We start from the raw sequence: 22,056 nt of genomic DNA on the forward strand, positions 1-22,056 counted from the left end.
ATATCTAAAACTTAAAAAAAATGCAAAAAAAAAAAAAACAATGTCTAACAATGCACCATAGATGGTGGCTTGAAAACTTGATTTTAAGGCAAAACCAATGCAATGACGATAGTCTTGAAAACATAGATTTTAGGCCAAAAACCATGTATTAATGATGCCTAACAATGCATTAACATCGATGCAAAAATAATGACTTAATAAATTATTGGGTGTGGAGGCTTTTACATGTTGGCTTTTCATTTGTTCCTTCTAAAACTCAAATCTATCAAACTGTCTCAATATAGTAATTTAACCCTACACGTCTTCATTTTCAACCAGGCATATTGAAATGAAAACATAAATTTGCTTCTTTTTTTTTTTTTTTGAAGAATATTAGAAAAGAACTTCATTCACAATCATATTCATCCAACAAAGAAATATTAGAAACAAGTATACTTCAATTCCAACATCACTGTAGTATCTACAAATTTCGATTATCTACCTTCAGTTTCTTTTTCCTAGCAAAATTTTTTTAAACTCTTTTGGTTAGTAGGTATGTATCATTATTCTAACTCATTTTCCTTGGGACTGTCTGTACGTAATAAAGCACACAACTTGAAAGAAAGAGAGTACTCATCCATTGCCTATATTTCTCTGCAATTTCCAAAGTAAATCCCCCAAAAAAAATTGCAGGAAATCTGGGTATATACCTGCAAGAAAAAATAATAAAAAAAATGTGAAATAAAACCTTAAAGGAAGAAGAAAAGAAGACAGTATACATGCACTCAATCACAGCTATGAAATCGAACACATGTCAAAATCATATCACCCAAAAACAGCCACATACAGCAGAATATATTATATATTTATGGTTTGGCTAGGCAATAAACAAGCAAGCAACAAAGCAAAACATAAACAAATATCAGGCACTTAAGCTATATATATATATACCTTTCAGAGAGCTAGCCATAGACTTGGCTCCATGTGTTTTCGATCTCCAAATGCAACGTCTGCTTGATTTGAGAAATCTTCTCATCTCCAACAAAATTAGTACTTTGGACCTTTGTTATCTTCCTTCTGAGTTTCTTCAGCTGCGGCTCAAAGCATTTTAAAATACTTCCACAATGAATGGTAGCTCTTGGGGAGCTTGGTTAGCTTGCCAGATGCAAGCACAGTTCCAGAGTGAGAAAAGCCTTGAAAAATAGATCAAGAAGAGTATTCCTATTCCTCCTCCCCCAGATGCATTTAGAAGTCTCTTTTCCAACAATTAACGCAGCAGAATTAATGAAGGATAAGTTTCTCCTTACCATTTCACTGTTATCAGTGAGCTTGATGTGTGGGATCACCTCTTTCATTACTATCCAATACTCTCCTCCACACATTAGACCGAGAGAAATCATCAAGTCAGAAAGCTCAATTGATAATGCCTGTACCTTGCTCAATTCCTTCTCAGCTTGCAGACCCCAAATAGAAGTCAATCCACAGCCTTCTAAGACTTGATTCTCATAATTTCTGCTATGAATATACTCATCTAACTCCTGAATGTATGATCTTAGATCTCCTGCGAAACAAGGAACAGTTTCAACTTCACCAAGAAAAGTCCTCAAATCTTGAACTTTCCTCAAAGTCTCTTCATAGGACTCCTTCAGAGAGTCCAATCTCAATCTCACAGTGACAACAATACAGTGATCCCTGCTGAGGCTAGTTCTTCTGTTCTTCAAGTTTCGAACCTTCCTTCTCAGTCTATAAAGGGCTTCTTTGATGCAATGTAGTATCACATCTGACTCAGGTTGTAATGCATTAACCTCGTTGATTGTCTCATCCAAAAGGTTGTCCAACAATGTTATTTTATGGCCAACATCTCGAAGTTCCCTACTGTAAATACATATATGAAAAAAAATGCTCAATAACTAAATATATATATATATCTTGCCTATATAATAAACTTAACAGAATATTCTATTTCTTTTAACAGAATCTTTTCGTCTCACCAATTTTAACATATATAAACTGAGGAAATTTTAAGAATTACAACCTAATAAGATTTCTAGTTAGTCAGTTAGTTATTTATTAGTTTTCTTTCTGTTAGTTCTTTTATTTACTTGTATTTACAGTTGGTTCTTTGTATTGTTACGTTGTTGTAGTCTGTTAGAGTATGTTTGTTAGAGTTTGTTAGTTTTCAGTTGTATTCCTTGTCTTTAGTTAGTTGTCCCTGTCTTGTCTATATATACCGTGAGCTCGAGTTCATTTGTAAGTCTTCACATTTTAAATACAAAGCTTCAAGCATTTTGTTCATTCTCTGTTTTCAACACTCAAAATTCAATTCTGTGTTATGGTATCAGAGCGGGAAGGTTATACGTTCCCCGATCGATCCTAGTTCTTTCTCAGACGAGTCTCGTCTTCTCCGATCACGGTGTTCTGTCTTCTCCGGCACCGATCGCGTTTTTACTCCTCTGTTTCTCTGGCGATTAAGTTGCTTTCTAGCAAGTTCTTCAGCAAGCTTCTGGTATTGCGATCAATCCTTGTTTTTGATTTCTGTTCATAATCATTTTTTTTGTTTCTGTTTTTTTGCAATGGCAAATGAGGGAATTGCTGGAGTGTCTCTTGAATCGGACAATCAACCGATTAGCACCAATGATAGTCCATCTCCTCCAAGGCGCCATGAAAGTCCTGAATCAAGAATGACAAGTTCCAAGAATCCTTTAGAAGATCCAACAAATCCATATTACATACATCACAGTGACAATCCAGGAATTGTTCTTGTATCTCAAGTGCTTACCGGGCAAGATAACTATGTATCTTGGAGTCGTGCAATGCAATTGTCTATCTCGGTCAAGAACAAGCTGGGATTTCTTGATGGTTCAATTCTTCCACCCTCACCTTCTAATTCTGCACTTTATAATGCATGGTTAAGGAATAACAATATTGTCATTTCCTGGATACTCAATTCTGTTTCTAAAGAAATATCTTCCAGCATCCTTTATGATGAGTCTGCAGCAAACATATGGACTGATCTTAAGGTGAGGTTTCACCAAAGAAATGGTCCTCATATCTACAATCTGAGGAAAAGTCTTATGAATCTCAAGCAAGATACTCAGTCTGTAGGAATTTACTTCACCAAACTCAAAACTATTTGGGAGGAGCTCTCAAATTACAAACCGAATTGTACATGTAATGGATGTGTTTGTGGAGGTGTAAAGAAACTGCAAGATCATCATCACATGGAATACATAATGTCATTCTTGATGGGGCTCTCGGACAATTATTCTCAGGTTCGAGGAAGTATACTTTTAATGGATCCTTTGCCAGAAGTTAATCGAGTTTTTCACTTGGTTACTCAAGAAGAAAACCAGAAGGGATACCTTGCTTCAAACAATGATCCTGCACTTGCCTTCGCTTTCCAAGGCGATAAATTCAACAAATCTGCTCAACAAGGCACAAGAAATCAGTCAAATAGGCGAGGTAGACCATTTTGTACTCATTGCAATCTGCATGGTCACACAGTCGAAAGATGTTACAAGCTCCATGGATATCCTCCTGGATACAATAAAGGTAACAAATCGACTGAGGCTGCAGCTAATCAGGTGCATTCAAATGATGAAAAGCCAAGCACAAATGAAGAAGCACATACAATTCTGCCACAACTAAGTGTTACTCAGTATCAACAACTACTTAACCTGCTGGCAAGCCAACAAACAAGCACAAACATGCCTATGTCAGATCCTACTGGACAAACAGGTAATGGAGGTATGGTACTTACCTGTGCTCCTTTCAATTTTCAAACTAATACTTGGATTATAGATTCGGGTGCTACTAGGCATATATGTACTGATATAAAACTTTTTCAAAGTATTATGCATGTTATTCCTACTAAGTTAATCTTGCCAAATAATGAAGTCTTAGTAATCTGTCAAAGTGGTACAGTTTGCATAACTAATGACATAATACTTGAAAATGTTTTATATGTACCTAACTTTAAGTTTAACATCTTATCAGTAAGCAGTCTTACTAGTACAAATGATTTTCAAGTGTTGTTTGATTCTGATGAGTTTTGTATTCAGGAACTCCATCACAAGAGAGTGATTGGCAGAGGTAAAAATTGCAATGGCTTGTATGTGCTGGATAACTCGAATACTGCTACTTGTTCTCTTGCTGTAACTGCTGATATCTGGCATTCCAGACTTGGACATCCATCCAAGAAATATATATCTTTACTTTTCAATAAACTCAATTGTAATATTGATGATATGAATAAAGAAATTCCTTGTTATATCTGTCCTCTGGCAAAACAAAGAAAACTTTCTTTTTCTAAACATGTTAGTTTTGCTAATGATAAATTCGATTTAATCCATTGTGACACATGGGGACCTTACCATATTCAATCACATGCCAAATATAGATACTTTCTTACACTTGTTGATGATAAAACTAGGTTCACATGGATTTATTTAATGAAACAGAAATCAGATGTTCTATTCATAATACCTCAATTTCTGTCTTATATACAAACTCAATTTAATTGTATTTTTAAAGTTTTTCGATCTGATAATGCTCCTGAGCTTGTTTTCAAAGAATTGTTTGCTTCCCATGGTATTTTACATGAATTTACATGTGTTGAAACACCTGAACAGAATGCTATAGCCGAAAGGAAGCATCAACATTTATTGAATGTGGCTAGAGCTCTTCTTTTTCAAGCAAAATTACCTATACGTTTTTGGTGTGAATGTGTTATGACTGCTGCTTACTTAATTAACCGAACACCAACACCTAACTTGAATAATAAAACACCTTTTGAATTATTGTTTGATAAGTTACCTCCGTATGATCATATGAAAGTGTTTGGCTGTTTGGCTTTTGCATCTACCTCAGTTTCTCACAGAAACAAGTTTACTCCAAGAGCAAGAACTTGTGTTTTTATAGGCTATCCTCAAGGAATAAAGGGATATAAACTATATGATATTAATACTCATGATATTTTTGTTTCTCGAAATGTCATTTTTCATGAACATATATTTCCTTTTCATAAGTTGAACACAGATACTGATATTATTGATCCTTTTTCAACCATAGTTTTTCCATCTCCCCACATATCTAACACACAAGTTGAAGATTTTCCTAACTCAGATTCTAGCTTGGAGTGCCATGATCATTCTCCGCAGGTAGAAGATATTGTTATTACACCAGCAGGCAATGATCAACTTCACAATGATCATGCAGCAGATCATATTACCATAAATGACCAACATGACACACAAAATGATGCTTCCATGGTCTCTGTTCAACCAGATAGACCAAGACGAACAAACAGAATTTCAAGACCTCCAACTTATCTGAGAGACTATGAATGTCACTCTGTCATTCAAGACAATACTTCTACTCCTCATACAATAAATAAATTTCTCAATTATGATAACTTATCCTCTTCTTACAAACATTTTGTTCTTGCTGTAACAGATTCATATGAACCTGTCAACTACAATCAAGCTGCTCAACATCAAGTATGGATTGAAGCCATGCAAAATGAATTAGATGCTTTACTCAAAAACAACACATGGACCTATGTTTCCCTACCACCAAATAAAAGAGCAATCGGTTGTCGTTGGGTGTACAAAATCAAGTACAACAGTGATGGTTCAATTGAGAGGCACAAGGCAAGACTAGTTGCCCAAGGATACAAACAGCAAGAAGGATTGGACTTCTTCGACACTTTTTCACCTGTGGCCAAGATGGTCACATTTAAATTACTTCTAGCTATCTCCACCATTAACAAATGGCATACATTACAAATAGATATTAATAATGCCTTCCTCAATGGAGATCTCCATGAGGAAGTCTATATGGCTTTACCAAAGGGTCTAATATTACCTACTTCTCCCCTTGCAGGTTCCAACACTGTATGCAAGTTAAGGAAATCAATTTATGGATTGAAACAATCCTCAAGACAATGGTACCAAAAGCTCTCTACTGCTCTAATGGAGGAAGGATTCATTCAGTCTCTAGCAGACTACACGCTTTTCACCCGCGGATCAAACACTACTTTCATTGCTCTTCTAGTATATGTCGATGACATCATACTAGCTGGACCAAATCTCACTCTTCTGCATCAACTTCAAACCAAGCTTCATGCCAAGTTTTCTTTAAAAATTCTCGGACCATTGAAGTATTTCCTCGGTTTTGAAATTGCAAGGTCTACTGATGGTTTGGTTCTTTCACAGAGAAAATACACTCTCCAGCTCCTTCAAGATAGTGGATTCATAGGCAGCAAACCTTGTAAAACACCAATGGATCCAAGACTCAAATTCGATGACCAACAAGGAGAGTTATTGACTGATCCTTCTTCCTACAGACAGCTTGTTGGCAAATTTCTATATCTTACATTATCAAGACCAGACATCACCTTTGCAGTACATACATTAAGCCAATTTATGTCTGCTCCTCGAACTCCTCACATGCAAGCTGCACATCATCTCCTCAGATATCTCAAAGGAACACCTGGTCAAGGCTTGCTCTACTCAAGTTCTTCTTCTTTACACTTAAAGGGATTCTCAGATTCTGACTGGGCTTCTTGCCCAATGTCAAGACGATCTACAACTGGTTTTTGCATATTTCTAGGAGATTGCTTAATCTCCTGGAAAACCAAGAAGCAGCCCACAATTTCTCGAAGTTCAGCTGAAGCTGAATATCGTGCATTAGCTGCAACAGGAAGTGAGATCACTTGGATACAATATCTTCTAGATGATTTTCACATCTCACATTCTCAACCTGCCTTTATTTATTGTGACAATCAATCAGCTATACATATAGCTAACAACCCGGCATTTCACGAACGTACGAAGCATATTGAATTGGACTGCCATTTCATTCGAGAAAAGATCACACAGTCCAAAATCAGATTAAGTCCGGTACCAAGTTCTCTACAACTAGCTGATGCCTTCACCAAGCCACTCCCATCAACACTTTTATCTTCTCACATAGTCAAGATGTCAGTATATGATCTATACCGTCCATCTTGAGGGGAGGCTAATAAGATTTCTAGTTAGTCAGTTAGTTATTTATTAGTTTTCTTTCTGTTAGTTCTTTTATTTACTTGTATTTACAGTTGGTTCTTTGTATTGTTACGTTGTTGTAGTCTGTTAGAGTATGTTTGTTAGAGTTTGTTAGTTTTCAGTTGTATTCCTTGTCTTTAGTTAGTTGTCCCTGTCTTGTCTATATATACCGTGAGCTCGAGTTCATTTGTAAGTCTTCACATTTTAAATACAAAGCTTCAAGCATTTTGTTCATTCTCTGTTTTCAACACTCAAAATTCAATTCTGTGTTATGGTATCAGAGCGGGAAGGTTATACGTTCCCCGATCGATCCTAGTTCTTTCTCAGACGAGTCTCGTCTTCTCCGATCACGGTGTTCTGTCTTCTCCGGCACCGATCGCGTTTTTACTCCTCTGTTTCTCTGGCGATTAAGTTGCTTTCTAGCAAGTTCTTCAGCAAGCTTCTGGTATTGCGATCAATCCTTGTTTTTGATTTCTGTTCATAATCATTTTTTTTGTTTCTGTTTTTTTGCAATGGCAAATGAGGGAATTGCTGGAGTGTCTCTTGAATCGGACAATCAACCGATTAGCACCAATGATAGTCCATCTCCTCCAAGGCGCCATGAAAGTCCTGAATCAAGAATGACAAGTTCCAAGAATCCTTTAGAAGATCCAACAAATCCATATTACATACATCACAGTGACAATCCAGGAATTGTTCTTGTATCTCAAGTGCTTACCGGGCAAGATAACTATGTATCTTGGAGTCGTGCAATGCAATTGTCTATCTCGGTCAAGAACAAGCTGGGATTTCTTGATGGTTCAATTCTTCCACCCTCACCTTCTAATTCTGCACTTTATAATGCATGGTTAAGGAATAACAATATTGTCATTTCCTGGATACTCAATTCTGTTTCTAAAGAAATATCTTCCAGCATCCTTTATGATGAGTCTGCAGCAAACATATGGACTGATCTTAAGGTGAGGTTTCACCAAAGAAATGGTCCTCATATCTACAATCTGAGGAAAAGTCTTATGAATCTCAAGCAAGATACTCAGTCTGTAGGAATTTACTTCACCAAACTCAAAACTATTTGGGAGGAGCTCTCAAATTACAAACCGAATTGTACATGTAATGGATGTGTTTGTGGAGGTGTAAAGAAACTGCAAGATCATCATCACATGGAATACATAATGTCATTCTTGATGGGGCTCTCGGACAATTATTCTCAGGTTCGAGGAAGTATACTTTTAATGGATCCTTTGCCAGAAGTTAATCGAGTTTTTCACTTGGTTACTCAAGAAGAAAACCAGAAGGGATACCTTGCTTCAAACAATGATCCTGCACTTGCCTTCGCTTTCCAAGGCGATAAATTCAACAAATCTGCTCAACAAGGCACAAGAAATCAGTCAAATAGGCGAGGTAGACCATTTTGTACTCATTGCAATCTGCATGGTCACACAGTCGAAAGATGTTACAAGCTCCATGGATATCCTCCTGGATACAATAAAGGTAACAAATCGACTGAGGCTGCAGCTAATCAGGTGCATTCAAATGATGAAAAGCCAAGCACAAATGAAGAAGCACATACAATTCTGCCACAACTAAGTGTTACTCAGTATCAACAACTACTTAACCTGCTGGCAAGCCAACAAACAAGCACAAACATGCCTATGTCAGATCCTACTGGACAAACAGGTAATGGAGGTATGGTACTTACCTGTGCTCCTTTCAATTTTCAAACTAATACTTGGATTATAGATTCGGGTGCTACTAGGCATATATGTACTGATATAAAACTTTTTCAAAGTATTATGCATGTTATTCCTACTAAGTTAATCTTGCCAAATAATGAAGTCTTAGTAATCTGTCAAAGTGGTACAGTTTGCATAACTAATGACATAATACTTGAAAATGTTTTATATGTACCTAACTTTAAGTTTAACATCTTATCAGTAAGCAGTCTTACTAGTACAAATGATTTTCAAGTGTTGTTTGATTCTGATGAGTTTTGTATTCAGGAACTCCATCACAAGAGAGTGATTGGCAGAGGTAAAAATTGCAATGGCTTGTATGTGCTGGATAACTCGAATACTGCTACTTGTTCTCTTGCTGTAACTGCTGATATCTGGCATTCCAGACTTGGACATCCATCCAAGAAATATATATCTTTACTTTTCAATAAACTCAATTGTAATATTGATGATATGAATAAAGAAATTCCTTGTTATATCTGTCCTCTGGCAAAACAAAGAAAACTTTCTTTTTCTAAACATGTTAGTTTTGCTAATGATAAATTCGATTTAATCCATTGTGACACATGGGGACCTTACCATATTCAATCACATGCCAAATATAGATACTTTCTTACACTTGTTGATGATAAAACTAGGTTCACATGGATTTATTTAATGAAACAGAAATCAGATGTTCTATTCATAATACCTCAATTTCTGTCTTATATACAAACTCAATTTAATTGTATTTTTAAAGTTTTTCGATCTGATAATGCTCCTGAGCTTGTTTTCAAAGAATTGTTTGCTTCCCATGGTATTTTACATGAATTTACATGTGTTGAAACACCTGAACAGAATGCTATAGCCGAAAGGAAGCATCAACATTTATTGAATGTGGCTAGAGCTCTTCTTTTTCAAGCAAAATTACCTATACGTTTTTGGTGTGAATGTGTTATGACTGCTGCTTACTTAATTAACCGAACACCAACACCTAACTTGAATAATAAAACACCTTTTGAATTATTGTTTGATAAGTTACCTCCGTATGATCATATGAAAGTGTTTGGCTGTTTGGCTTTTGCATCTACCTCAGTTTCTCACAGAAACAAGTTTACTCCAAGAGCAAGAACTTGTGTTTTTATAGGCTATCCTCAAGGAATAAAGGGATATAAACTATATGATATTAATACTCATGATATTTTTGTTTCTCGAAATGTCATTTTTCATGAACATATATTTCCTTTTCATAAGTTGAACACAGATACTGATATTATTGATCCTTTTTCAACCATAGTTTTTCCATCTCCCCACATATCTAACACACAAGTTGAAGATTTTCCTAACTCAGATTCTAGCTTGGAGTGCCATGATCATTCTCCGCAGGTAGAAGATATTGTTATTACACCAGCAGGCAATGATCAACTTCACAATGATCATGCAGCAGATCATATTACCATAAATGACCAACATGACACACAAAATGATGCTTCCATGGTCTCTGTTCAACCAGATAGACCAAGACGAACAAACAGAATTTCAAGACCTCCAACTTATCTGAGAGACTATGAATGTCACTCTGTCATTCAAGACAATACTTCTACTCCTCATACAATAAATAAATTTCTCAATTATGATAACTTATCCTCTTCTTACAAACATTTTGTTCTTGCTGTAACAGATTCATATGAACCTGTCAACTACAATCAAGCTGCTCAACATCAAGTATGGATTGAAGCCATGCAAAATGAATTAGATGCTTTACTCAAAAACAACACATGGACCTATGTTTCCCTACCACCAAATAAAAGAGCAATCGGTTGTCGTTGGGTGTACAAAATCAAGTACAACAGTGATGGTTCAATTGAGAGGCACAAGGCAAGACTAGTTGCCCAAGGATACAAACAGCAAGAAGGATTGGACTTCTTCGACACTTTTTCACCTGTGGCCAAGATGGTCACATTTAAATTACTTCTAGCTATCTCCACCATTAACAAATGGCATACATTACAAATAGATATTAATAATGCCTTCCTCAATGGAGATCTCCATGAGGAAGTCTATATGGCTTTACCAAAGGGTCTAATATTACCTACTTCTCCCCTTGCAGGTTCCAACACTGTATGCAAGTTAAGGAAATCAATTTATGGATTGAAACAATCCTCAAGACAATGGTACCAAAAGCTCTCTACTGCTCTAATGGAGGAAGGATTCATTCAGTCTCTAGCAGACTACACGCTTTTCACCCGCGGATCAAACACTACTTTCATTGCTCTTCTAGTATATGTCGATGACATCATACTAGCTGGACCAAATCTCACTCTTCTGCATCAACTTCAAACCAAGCTTCATGCCAAGTTTTCTTTAAAAATTCTCGGACCATTGAAGTATTTCCTCGGTTTTGAAATTGCAAGGTCTACTGATGGTTTGGTTCTTTCACAGAGAAAATACACTCTCCAGCTCCTTCAAGATAGTGGATTCATAGGCAGCAAACCTTGTAAAACACCAATGGATCCAAGACTCAAATTCGATGACCAACAAGGAGAGTTATTGACTGATCCTTCTTCCTACAGACAGCTTGTTGGCAAATTTCTATATCTTACATTATCAAGACCAGACATCACCTTTGCAGTACATACATTAAGCCAATTTATGTCTGCTCCTCGAACTCCTCACATGCAAGCTGCACATCATCTCCTCAGATATCTCAAAGGAACACCTGGTCAAGGCTTGCTCTACTCAAGTTCTTCTTCTTTACACTTAAAGGGATTCTCAGATTCTGACTGGGCTTCTTGCCCAATGTCAAGACGATCTACAACTGGTTTTTGCATATTTCTAGGAGATTGCTTAATCTCCTGGAAAACCAAGAAGCAGCCCACAATTTCTCGAAGTTCAGCTGAAGCTGAATATCGTGCATTAGCTGCAACAGGAAGTGAGATCACTTGGATACAATATCTTCTAGATGATTTTCACATCTCACATTCTCAACCTGCCTTTATTTATTGTGACAATCAATCAGCTATACATATAGCTAACAACCCGGCATTTCACGAACGTACGAAGCATATTGAATTGGACTGCCATTTCATTCGAGAAAAGATCACACAGTCCAAAATCAGATTAAGTCCGGTACCAAGTTCTCTACAACTAGCTGATGCCTTCACCAAGCCACTCCCATCAACACTTTTATCTTCTCACATAGTCAAGATGTCAGTATATGATCTATACCGTCCATCTTGAGGGGAGGCTAATAAGATTTCTAGTTAGTCAGTTAGTTATTTATTAGTTTTCTTTCTGTTAGTTCTTTTATTTACTTGTATTTACAGTTGGTTCTTTGTATTGTTACGTTGTTGTAGTCTGTTAGAGTATGTTTGTTAGAGTTTGTTAGTTTTCAGTTGTATTCCTTGTCTTTAGTTAGTTGTCCCTGTCTTGTCTATATATACCGTGAGCTCGAGTTCATTTGTAAGTCTTCACATTTTAAATACAAAGCTTCAAGCATTTTGTTCATTCTCTGTTTTCAACACTCAAAATTCAATTCCGTGTTACAACCCTTGTAACGAAAAGGTATTAAAGGCATGGTATTGCACATTAATAATAGTTGCCATCTTTACAATCCACTACAATGATTTGAAAAGATTTCTCATTCAATACACATATTTAAATACTTTCTATTAAAAACTTCCCACAAAACGAAAAAAGCACAAAATGCCATTGACATCCATCCACACAAACAAATCCTTATCCAAACAGTAAAAAAAATCTTCACAAAAAATAAATAAATAAAAAAACCATCATCCAACCTGCAGCATCAGCAGAAATTTTCTTAGTCTTCACGGATTCCATGTTGTACGTGTATTAATACTAATCTCAAGCCGGCAACAAAAAAGATAACAACCCATAGCACAAATTTATCAATCAACAATAACAATCTGTATGAAATTCTACAGTTTGATCACAACATGAAACTAGGGATGTAAATGGGCGGATCTGATCCGACCCGGTAGTGATCCGACCCGAACCTAATATACTCCCGCCCGCCCCGATCCGACCCGATCACAAAAAACAACGTAAAATCGATCACAACAACATGATGAAGATAATACCTGTGTTGCCAGTACATTCTTCCCCTCATTTGCCAGTAGTTTCTTTGCAGCATTTTCTTGCGTTGTCCCTTCATTTTCTTGCGTTGCTTTCTCAGTTTCTACCTCTGTCTCGATCTTTTCTTCTTTTTTTTTCTTACAGTTTCTTTCTGGATCTTTTGAAGCATACACAAGATATATATGCATGCACAGCTGTAGCCAGACCAGAAAGCCCGAAAAAGATAGACCCCGGCCCATATTTCGACAGGCCCATATTTTGTAATATGATCTCGAATTCTTACTCTTTTATTTTGTAGACTTTAAAAAGAAAAGGATAAATCCATGTTTTTGTGGCAATGAAAAATTTTATTTAAAAAAAATATAGGGAATTTTAAAAAAATATGACTTTTATGCTATCAATGTGCAAAAATATGGAGTTATATTTTTCTTAATTTGTATGAGAAATTTATTAGAAAAAAAATTAAAGTATGGAAAACACAATTAGTAGCTAACTAAAATATGGAAATGTCTTTTTTTTTTTTATCATAGTTATGTTTTATTTGATTTTGAATGTAATTTGATTTTTATTTTTTTTATTTTTTCCCTTATTTTTTATTATTTTTTTTCCTAATTTGTTTTTTCTTCCATTTTTTCCTTTTTCCTTTTTTTTTTCTACCAATTTTTTCCTTCATCTTTTTTTCTTTCAATTTTTGCATTCTTCTTTTTTTTTTTTCATTTTTATTCATTTATCTATTTTTTTTCTTTCATTTGTATTTTTTTTCATATTTTTTCAGTTTTTTTCATTCTATTTTTTATTCATTTTTGTATTTATTATTTTCTCCTTCCATTATTTTTCTTTTTTCACACATATGAGCTTTTTTTTCTTTTTTTTTCTTCTTCCATTTTTTCTACCAATTTTTTCATTCATATTTTTCTTTTCTTTTCATTTTTCCATTATTTTCTTCTTCTTCTTTTCATTCTTATTTATTCATCTATTTTTTTTCATTCATCATTTCTTTTGTTTTTTTTTATTTTTGTACTTATTCTTTTCTCATTATATATTTTTTTTCATTTTTTTCACACATAAATTTTAACATTACATAATTATTCTACTATTTTTTAATTTATTATCTTTTATTATTGTAATTATTTTTATAGTTTTCCACTATATGAAAAAAAAAATATCAAATCAGTTTTTTCAGCATTTTCTTTTTACTGTAACACTTATAGGAATACCATAATTTGGAAATAAAACTAATAAAAATATGAAAATGTGATACTATTATATTTAATTATTTTATTTCTTAAAATGAATAAAATATTTTTAAAAAATATAATATTTAAATAATGTAGAGAAAAAAATAAAGAAGTTGATGTATGGTATAATGTAAAAATTTAAAGTAAATTAAAAAAAAAAATATGTTTTGGTGGTGTAATACATTTTCTTTATAATATTTAGCTAAAATTCACAAATATATCTTCCATCAGCTCCTTTATATATATATTTATAATAGTCATTCACAAACTTCAATTAATCAATATCTACATTTACATATCCTTTATATAATATTTTAATATTATTATTTTTCTTTTTAACCTTTCTCTCTCCCATTTAGTATATATATTTATTATATTTTTTTCTTTCAATTATTTTATTTTGTTTTAATTAATAAAATATGTTTAAAGATATAATATTTAAATGATGTAGAGAAATATATAGAGAAGTTGATATATGATATAATGTAAAACTTAAATGTAAAATAAAAAAAATATATATTTTAAAAAATAGAGTAGAGCATCCATAAAATACTCTTAAACATGTTTGATATGTTCAGCTTATTCTATTTTTCAATAAACATCACATAAAACTTACTTTCTCTATTTTATATAAATATTTACATTATACCATACAACATTTTATAATTAAAATAATAAAAAAATAGATAAAAAATAATATTAATTAATTTGGAGAAAGAAAGAGAGAATGTCATTTTAAATCATTGTTGGCCCCTTATGATCTCAGCCATTATTTCAAAAATAAAAAGAATAAAAGAGAAACCGTACATTTTGAAAAGATAATAGTTTGTTAAAAAAAATAAAAAATAAAAAAAGAGTTAAAAATAAAAGTAATAAAATATTAATTAATTTGGAAAAAGAAAGAGGGAATGTCATTTTAAAGCATTGTTGTGCCCTTATGATCTCAGCTATTATTTCAAAAATAGAAAGAATAAAAGAGAAGCCTTACATTTTTTCAAGATAATTGAAAAGATAAGAGTTTGTTCGAAAAAAAAAATAATAAATAAGGAGTTAAATTAGCATGAAGTAAAAAAAATACCTGCTATGCTAGCACATTAATCTAATAATTTTCCTATGTAATCTTAATCCTTTTGCCTTTAAGCAAAGAAGAACAAAAATAAGAAGAAAGTTTAGATATACTTCTCGCTCTTCTTTAGCCTCCCATGAGTCTCTTGGGCTTTGAAAACCTAAAACGTTTTCTTAAGATGTATTTATACTGCCACAACCTTTGAGTGATGAAATATAAAAAATATTATTAAAAAGCACGACTTAAATCCTCAGCTTCGGGCACGATCACACTATTGTATGGGTGCAACCACGGTGGATGAAACATTCACCTAGTTTAAACTCTATATCAACTACTGATATTGTTTTGACCATAACTCTTAAAAAACTACGAAAAGCTAATTTCTGTGCATTTTTCCAAGAAAGTGAAAGAATCATTGTCTAAATTTAGCTTGATTAAGGCCACTTATATTATATTATATTGTTTTAGTTATTTTTGTTTTAATTAAGCTCACCTATATTTTTTGTGCAGGCAGGCAGCAACAACATGCAGATACTCATATTTCACCTTGGATGGAATATATGGGAATTGAACAAACAAATGGTATATTTAGAACTAACATTTTTTTAGTTTTAATGCTTTAATTAATTAAATAGCTAATTAACCCATTGATGTCAAGAGTCTACTCTATTCTTCAAAAAAAAAAAAAACATCACCAAAACTATTTTCTCTATTTTATATCAAATTTCTAAATCTATATTAGAGGGAATGTCATTTTAAAGCATTGTTGGGCCCCTTGTGATCTCATCCATTATTTAAAAAATGGAAAGAATAAAAGAGAAACCGTACATTTTGTCAAGAGAATTGAAAAGATAAAGAGTTAAATTAGCATGACTTAAAAAAATACCTGCTAGCACATTAATCTAATCATTTTCCTATGTAATCTTGATCCTTTTACCTTTAAGCAAAGATTTTCCCTTGTTCTTTGGCTCCTTGATAATCTTCTCCCTGCTCTTCATCCTTTCATCACGTTCCTCTAAGTACATATTGACACCAATAATTTCCTCGTAATAATCTTCATACACTTTTTTCCAATAGATAAACCTTTTACCGTGATGACGAAGACCACACGTACAACATGGAATCCGTGTCTCCCAAAATTTGTTGCTTTGCTTTTTGGTGGACAAAATCCTCATTTCCTTGCAAGTGCACTCCAACTTAGCCACCTCAGTACCCGGAAGAAACTCCAAAATCTTCATCTTCAGATCTGAGTGGAGTCCCATAAAGCATGGCAGACTAGGCAACCCGGCCTCTTCCCGGAGCTTTATCTTGAGAGGAAAGGCAAGTTCATCTCTCACACTTAAAAAGAATTGTTCTAAACCGTTGCGGTGTTGTGCTAACAATGGAAAACGAAGTATTGATTCTAGTTTATGATCGTATAACGATACTTGAAATACTACCGATCCTTCTTCTTCTTCCGATCCACAACTACTTGACCCTGCAGAGACAGTCAAACATTGCCCAAAACTTTCAAAATCCAACTTTGCTACTACTGTTTGTGGTTTATGACCATTATTGTTGTTATTTTCAAAAATCTCAGATAAGGTGTAGCAAAACGACACCGAGGGCCGACAATGATCATCATCAACAACAAATACTTGATGAAACTTATGATCGACTCGATCTCCTGAAATCGGATCATATCCAACGAAACCAGACTCTATAAGAATGGCATGAACTGCAATTGCCATGAGCATGTGAATGTGAATGTGATGGTTGTCTCCTGATTCTTCTCTGAGCACCTTTCTCAGGAAACAAACATACCCACCACTATTACTATTATTACTATTATGTTCATCAACATCCATGTTTTCTGCAGCACTAGGTTGAGAGATTATTGACTCCTTCTCCTTCTCCTTCTCCTTCTTCTCCTTCTCCTCTCTCTCTTCACTCTGCGTCCTCAAATAATTTTTGCTTAAAAACTCAATCATGTAAAAAATCTCCTTGTAGTACCATGATTTAGGAGACACTTTCTTTCGTTTCCTTTCGAGGCGGTTGCACTTACTGCAAAGTTTCATGATTTTCTTTGTCATATTGTTTTGTATATGAACTTGTACCACTAATTCTATCTTCTTTTGTGCTCCGAGACTTTAAAATAAACTTAAATTCCTAACTTAAACAAAAATATAAGAGCACTTTCCCTTTCCCTTTCCCTTTCCCTTTCCTTCTCCTGTTAGAAAATTAAAAAATATAAAAGCAAATTAATATTTCACCAAACCAAAATAAAAATCTAAGATAACTTTCCCTTTCTCTCCTGTTAGAAAAATAAAAAATAAAAAAGCAAAGTAATATCTCACCAAACCAAAATAAAAATCTAAGAGAACTTTCCCTTTCTTTTCTCCGGTTAGAAAAATAAAAAATAAAAAATCAAATTAATATTTCACCATACCAAAATCAAATTTGTTTAAAAACATGTTAACATCATCAAATAACACAACAACATCACCAAATTAATAAATTTACTCGGCCACTGAACATGCATCCATAAGATTAATTCCCAAACAATGCAACAACTCAGAAGTATACACAACCTTTCGCATTCACAAACCCATTACAAATACAGAAAAATTATCTCATCAGTAAAAAAAAAAAACCCCAAAATAAGAGAAACCAACTCCTAAAACATAAATTCTAAGAATAATTTCACTTTCAGAAAGTGTTGAATTAATTATATTGTTTTAAATATGCCTATAGCATATTAGTATTAATTCAGTACATAAGCAAGATTCAAATTAGTGTATATTTAAAGAAACTGAGATGAAAAAACTAATTGTCATTTACATAAACACAGAAAACTAAACTCAATACGTGTATTATGTTTAGATTTAGAAATAAGTAAGAGTTTATACCTTAACTACTCTTAAAAAAAATATGGAACAATTAAGAAAAGAAATATTTAGAAGTACATACAAAAAAATTCTTAATTCCTGATAATAGTGGAAGACATGAAAGATAAAATTCTTCTACAACCAAACAACCAGTTTGAATTTAATAAAACTTGTAATCAGTCAATGAATTTGGAATTAATATGATGAGTAGAGAAACAAACAAGCAAAAAAAAATGTAATTGAGCTCTACCAAAACCAAAATTAAACTCAGACCATGGAGAGAGTAGCGGAGTCAGGAGAACGTCGAGATAGAGATGGAGATAGTTCTGAAGTGAGGGAGATGGAAAAGAGACCAGGGTGGACGATTGAGAACTGAATTTTTTTGGGAGAACCAATGTGATTTAAATAGAAGATAAAAGAAATCCTAATTAAATAATGTGGGCTTGGGCTTGGGCTTGGGCTAGGGCTTATTATTATTGTTTTGGTACTGCACTAAATTTAACTCAAACTTAAAAAAAATCAATTTAATCGATTTTAAAAAAAATTAATATTTATGTAAAAAATTAATCGTGTATTAAGTTAGTAGTTCTTATCATTAATTAGTTCATTATATATATAATATTTTTTTAATAGCATATAGAAAATAAAAATAGAGAAATTATAGGAAATGACCCAAAATAAAGTCATCAAGAAGTTAATGTTTTCATTTTTTAAATTGTAGATAAATGACAATTTTACATTGTTGATTACCTAAATTGTCATTTTTTATAATTTATTTATTTATTTAGGACTGTATGATTTTAATATAGTGGTATATGTATATTAGTTTTGTTTAATTAGTTTTTATTTTAAAGTTATATTGATTTTTTAAGTTTTTTATAGGTTGTTGGTATATTATTTTCCAATTAGTGTATCTATTTTTTGTGGTATGGTATATAATTTTTTTTTTGTGATGTTTAATTTCTATTTTATTATACATAGTGGTAGTATATAATTTTGTATCATGGTATATACATTTTAATGGTAGTATATAACTTTGTTAGCATAGTATATACATTTTTGAGTAATAATTTTGTAAGTTTTGATGGTATATTATTTTTCAACTCAGTATATATATTTTGTGATATGACATATCATTCAACAACCCATAAAAAATGAAAAAAAATCAAAATAACTTTAAAATAAAAACTAATATACATATACCATAATATTAAAATATTTAGAATAAAATAGTAATTTGTTAAAGGGTATATTTGGTAATATGTGATATTAAATAGATAATTAGACTATTTTACTACAAAATTAAAAATATGGACATTTACTTACTTTCACACAACATTAAGGACTATTTTGTACCATGCCCCTAGAAAATATATGGTTACTTGATTATCTAGTTTTGTATAAGATTAATTTTAACTATTTATATGTACCAAAAAACAAAGAAAAACTTGATGCTTTATGCATATTAAGGATTATCATAAAATTATGTCATTTTTAAAAATTGGACAAATCTCTCTTCTTCTCCTTAACTTCTCTCTATTTACAACAATAAAAAAATATATATATATATCTACCATTAACACCACTATTTAAGCACCTACACGTCTTCATTTTCAGCAAGTCATATTGAAATGAAAACATAAATTTACCTTTTTTTTGAAGAATATTAGAAAAGAACTTCATTCACATTCGTCCAACAAATAAATATTTGAAACAAGTATATACTCCAATTCCAACTTCACTATAGTATATCTCCAAATTTCGACTATCTACCTTCAATTTCTTTTCTCTAGCAATTTTTTTTTTTTTACCTCTTTTGGTTAGTAGGTATGCATCATTATTCTAACTCATTTTCCTTGGGACTGTATGTACGTAATAAAGCACACAACTTGAAAGAGATTACTCATCCATTGCATATATTTCTCTGCAATTTCAAATCCCCAAAAAAATTGCAGGAAATCTGGGTATATATAATAAAATAAAATGTGAAATAAAACCTTAAATGAGTACATATATATACATTGAGTGTCTTGGAAATTGCAGAGAAATATAAAGTGCAGAGAAATATAAAGGGCAGTCAATGTATACATGTACTCACTCTTTTCTTCTTATGTACTATTTCTTTTAACAGAATCTTTTCCACATTTATTCCCTTTAAGTATATTTTGTCTCACCAATTTTAACATATATAAACAGAGGAAATTTTAAGAATTACAATCCTTGCAACGAAAAGGTATTAAAGGCATGATATTGCACATTAACAGTAGTTGCCATCTTTACAAACCACTGCAATGATTTAAAAAAATTTCTCATTCAATACACATATTTAAATACTTTCTATTAAAAACCTCCCACAAAACGAAAAAAGCACAAAATGTAATTGACCATTTCCATGGCATAGTATGCATCCACACAAACAAATCCTTATCCAAACTGTAAAAAAAATCTTCATAAAAAATAAAAAAATAAAAAAACCATCATCCAACCTGCAGCATCAGTAGAAATTTTATTAGTCTTCACTCATACTGAAAAGTAACATAGATATAATGAAAAATATTTTCACAATCTTTTCACACATTATGAAATTTGAACGCAACCTGCATGCATTTGCATTAACATTGATGAATGCACAGTATTTACACAAACTGTGACCAAAATAAATTTAAAACTCAAAATTGAGTATCAAAACATAAATAAGAAAATGATTATAAAACATTTCTTTTCAATAGACTCTACGAAGACTGATTTTATCAACTGTTAGTAGAAAAATTAATTCTTTTGTCCAAAATAAGATAGTGTTTCAGAAAGCTCACATAGCAATTTTTTAATCATATCAATTGTAAGTACAAAAAGTAAATTTTTTATTCCTTTTTAAAAAAAAAAAAAAAGTTCATCAACCAGTTCAGTCATCAAAAGTTTCTGAAGAGCATTTACAAGGTTATTTCAAATGATTATAGTCTAACATTTGGTTGATAAGTGTTGTGATTAATTTTTCAAATATATGTACTTTAGATTCTAATGATAAAACATTTCATATTCTTTCATTCTTAAGAACTTTTATTTTTACACGAAGGAAAAATAAAAAATAAAAAATGTAATCCGTTTACTATGAAAAGACTTGGTAAGTGTGGGTTCTCACTTGAAATATAAAAATATTATGTAGTTCCAAAATTGTAAAGACCCCACTACTTTAAAAACCTCGGAACTTTAGAACTACTAAGGCATAATTATATAAAATAATCAAAATTTATTATTAATACATAGAAAAATCCAAAAAAAATACGGAATCTCATTATTCATACATAAAAATAATAAAGAAAACAAAATTTTTAATTAAAATTGAAATATTCAAAATATTAATTGCGGAAATTTTAAAGACATAATTCAAAAGACTAAAAAATAACAATGTCATCCTCGATCGATCCCATTGGTTCATTTCTTTAGTTCCTCGCCCAATACATAAGCCAAAGCCGTCTCAAATCCGTTTGGCCTTTCATGTTAATTTTCCTGCACAATCTAAATAAAAATGAATGAACCTAATGTCCAATAAGGAAAAACTACATAAAATATAAAATAGACTTCAATATTAATGGTCATTAACTCATTATCGTAGTATGTGATAAAAACCGATATAGTCATCTTATTTTAACTATTATTTTAGAGCTAGATTTAGATAGAGCTGTAAATGTGGGCCGCCCGGCCCGTCCCACATTTTTCATGCCTCCGGTAAATTCGGGCCGAGCCGGGCCTGGCCCACATTCAATTCGTGCTGTGCTCGTGCCGGCCCACTCTTCTTATTCGGGCCCAAATTTGGGCCCACTTTTTTTTGCTAAAAAAATGTGAGGATGGAGAATTGAACCCTCCACCTCCTCTTTAACCATCAATGGACTTACCACCACACCAAATACATTTCTTTGTTTAAATTATAATTTTAGATATTTTTATATACTTTTTAACAATATTTTACACAAAATTATATCAAAGATAATTATTATAATTTTAATACCTACTAATAAATGCTAAAAATTTAACTAACAAATCTTAAAATAA

At 32.4% G+C, this 22,056-nt stretch overlaps 2 protein-coding genes across 3 annotated transcripts; both read right to left on the reverse strand.

The window, feature by feature from the left end:
• Nucleotides 1–255: 255 nt before the first annotated feature.
• LOC133831375 (uncharacterized) lies at nt 256–13,846 on the reverse strand. Its single transcript, XM_062261641.1, has 3 exons — nt 12,841–13,846; nt 931–1,854; nt 256–689 (listed from the first exon to the last, which is right to left on the reverse strand). Exons 1-2 carry the CDS (start codon nt 12,912–12,914, stop codon nt 1,131–1,133), a joined length of 798 nt encoding a protein of 265 aa, XP_062117625.1. The 5' UTR covers nt 12,915–13,846; the 3' UTR covers nt 256–689; nt 931–1,130.
• Nucleotides 13,847–15,830: 1,984 nt separating this feature from the next.
• Nucleotides 15,831–18,384, reverse strand: LOC133831376 (putative F-box protein At1g23770). 2 transcript variants are annotated; one of them, XM_062261643.1, is made up of 2 exons: nt 18,280–18,384; nt 15,831–17,348 (listed from the first exon to the last, which is right to left on the reverse strand). In XM_062261643.1, exon 2 carries the CDS (start codon nt 17,209–17,211, stop codon nt 16,054–16,056), a length of 1,158 nt encoding a protein of 385 aa, XP_062117627.1. In that variant the 5' UTR covers nt 17,212–17,348; nt 18,280–18,384; the 3' UTR covers nt 15,831–16,053. The 2 variants fall into 2 exon arrangements, with proteins under 2 accessions (XP_062117627.1, XP_062117626.1); XM_062261642.1 differs by having other exon boundaries at nt 18,257–18,384.
• Between the last annotated feature and the right edge of the window lie 3,672 nt (nt 18,385–22,056).

Source organism: Humulus lupulus, chromosome 4 (assembly GCF_963169125.1).
Source record: "Humulus lupulus chromosome 4, drHumLupu1.1, whole genome shotgun sequence".
Taxonomy (NCBI): domain Eukaryota; kingdom Viridiplantae; phylum Streptophyta; class Magnoliopsida; order Rosales; family Cannabaceae; genus Humulus; species Humulus lupulus.

Bases quoted from the DNA above. Each gene is read 5' to 3' on its own strand.
- LOC133831375 (XM_062261641.1), bottom strand. From the start codon at position 12,914: ATGAAGGGACAACGCAAGAAAATGCTGCAAAGAAACTACTGGCAAATG. The intron at 1,855-12,840 runs GTATTATCTTCA...ATGTATTTACAG, and splicing joins AGAATGTACTGGCAACACAG to TAGGGAACTTCGAGATGTTG.
- LOC133831376 (XM_062261643.1), bottom strand. From the start codon at position 17,211: ATGACAAAGAAAATCATGAAACTTTGCAGTAAGTGCAACCGCCTCGAA.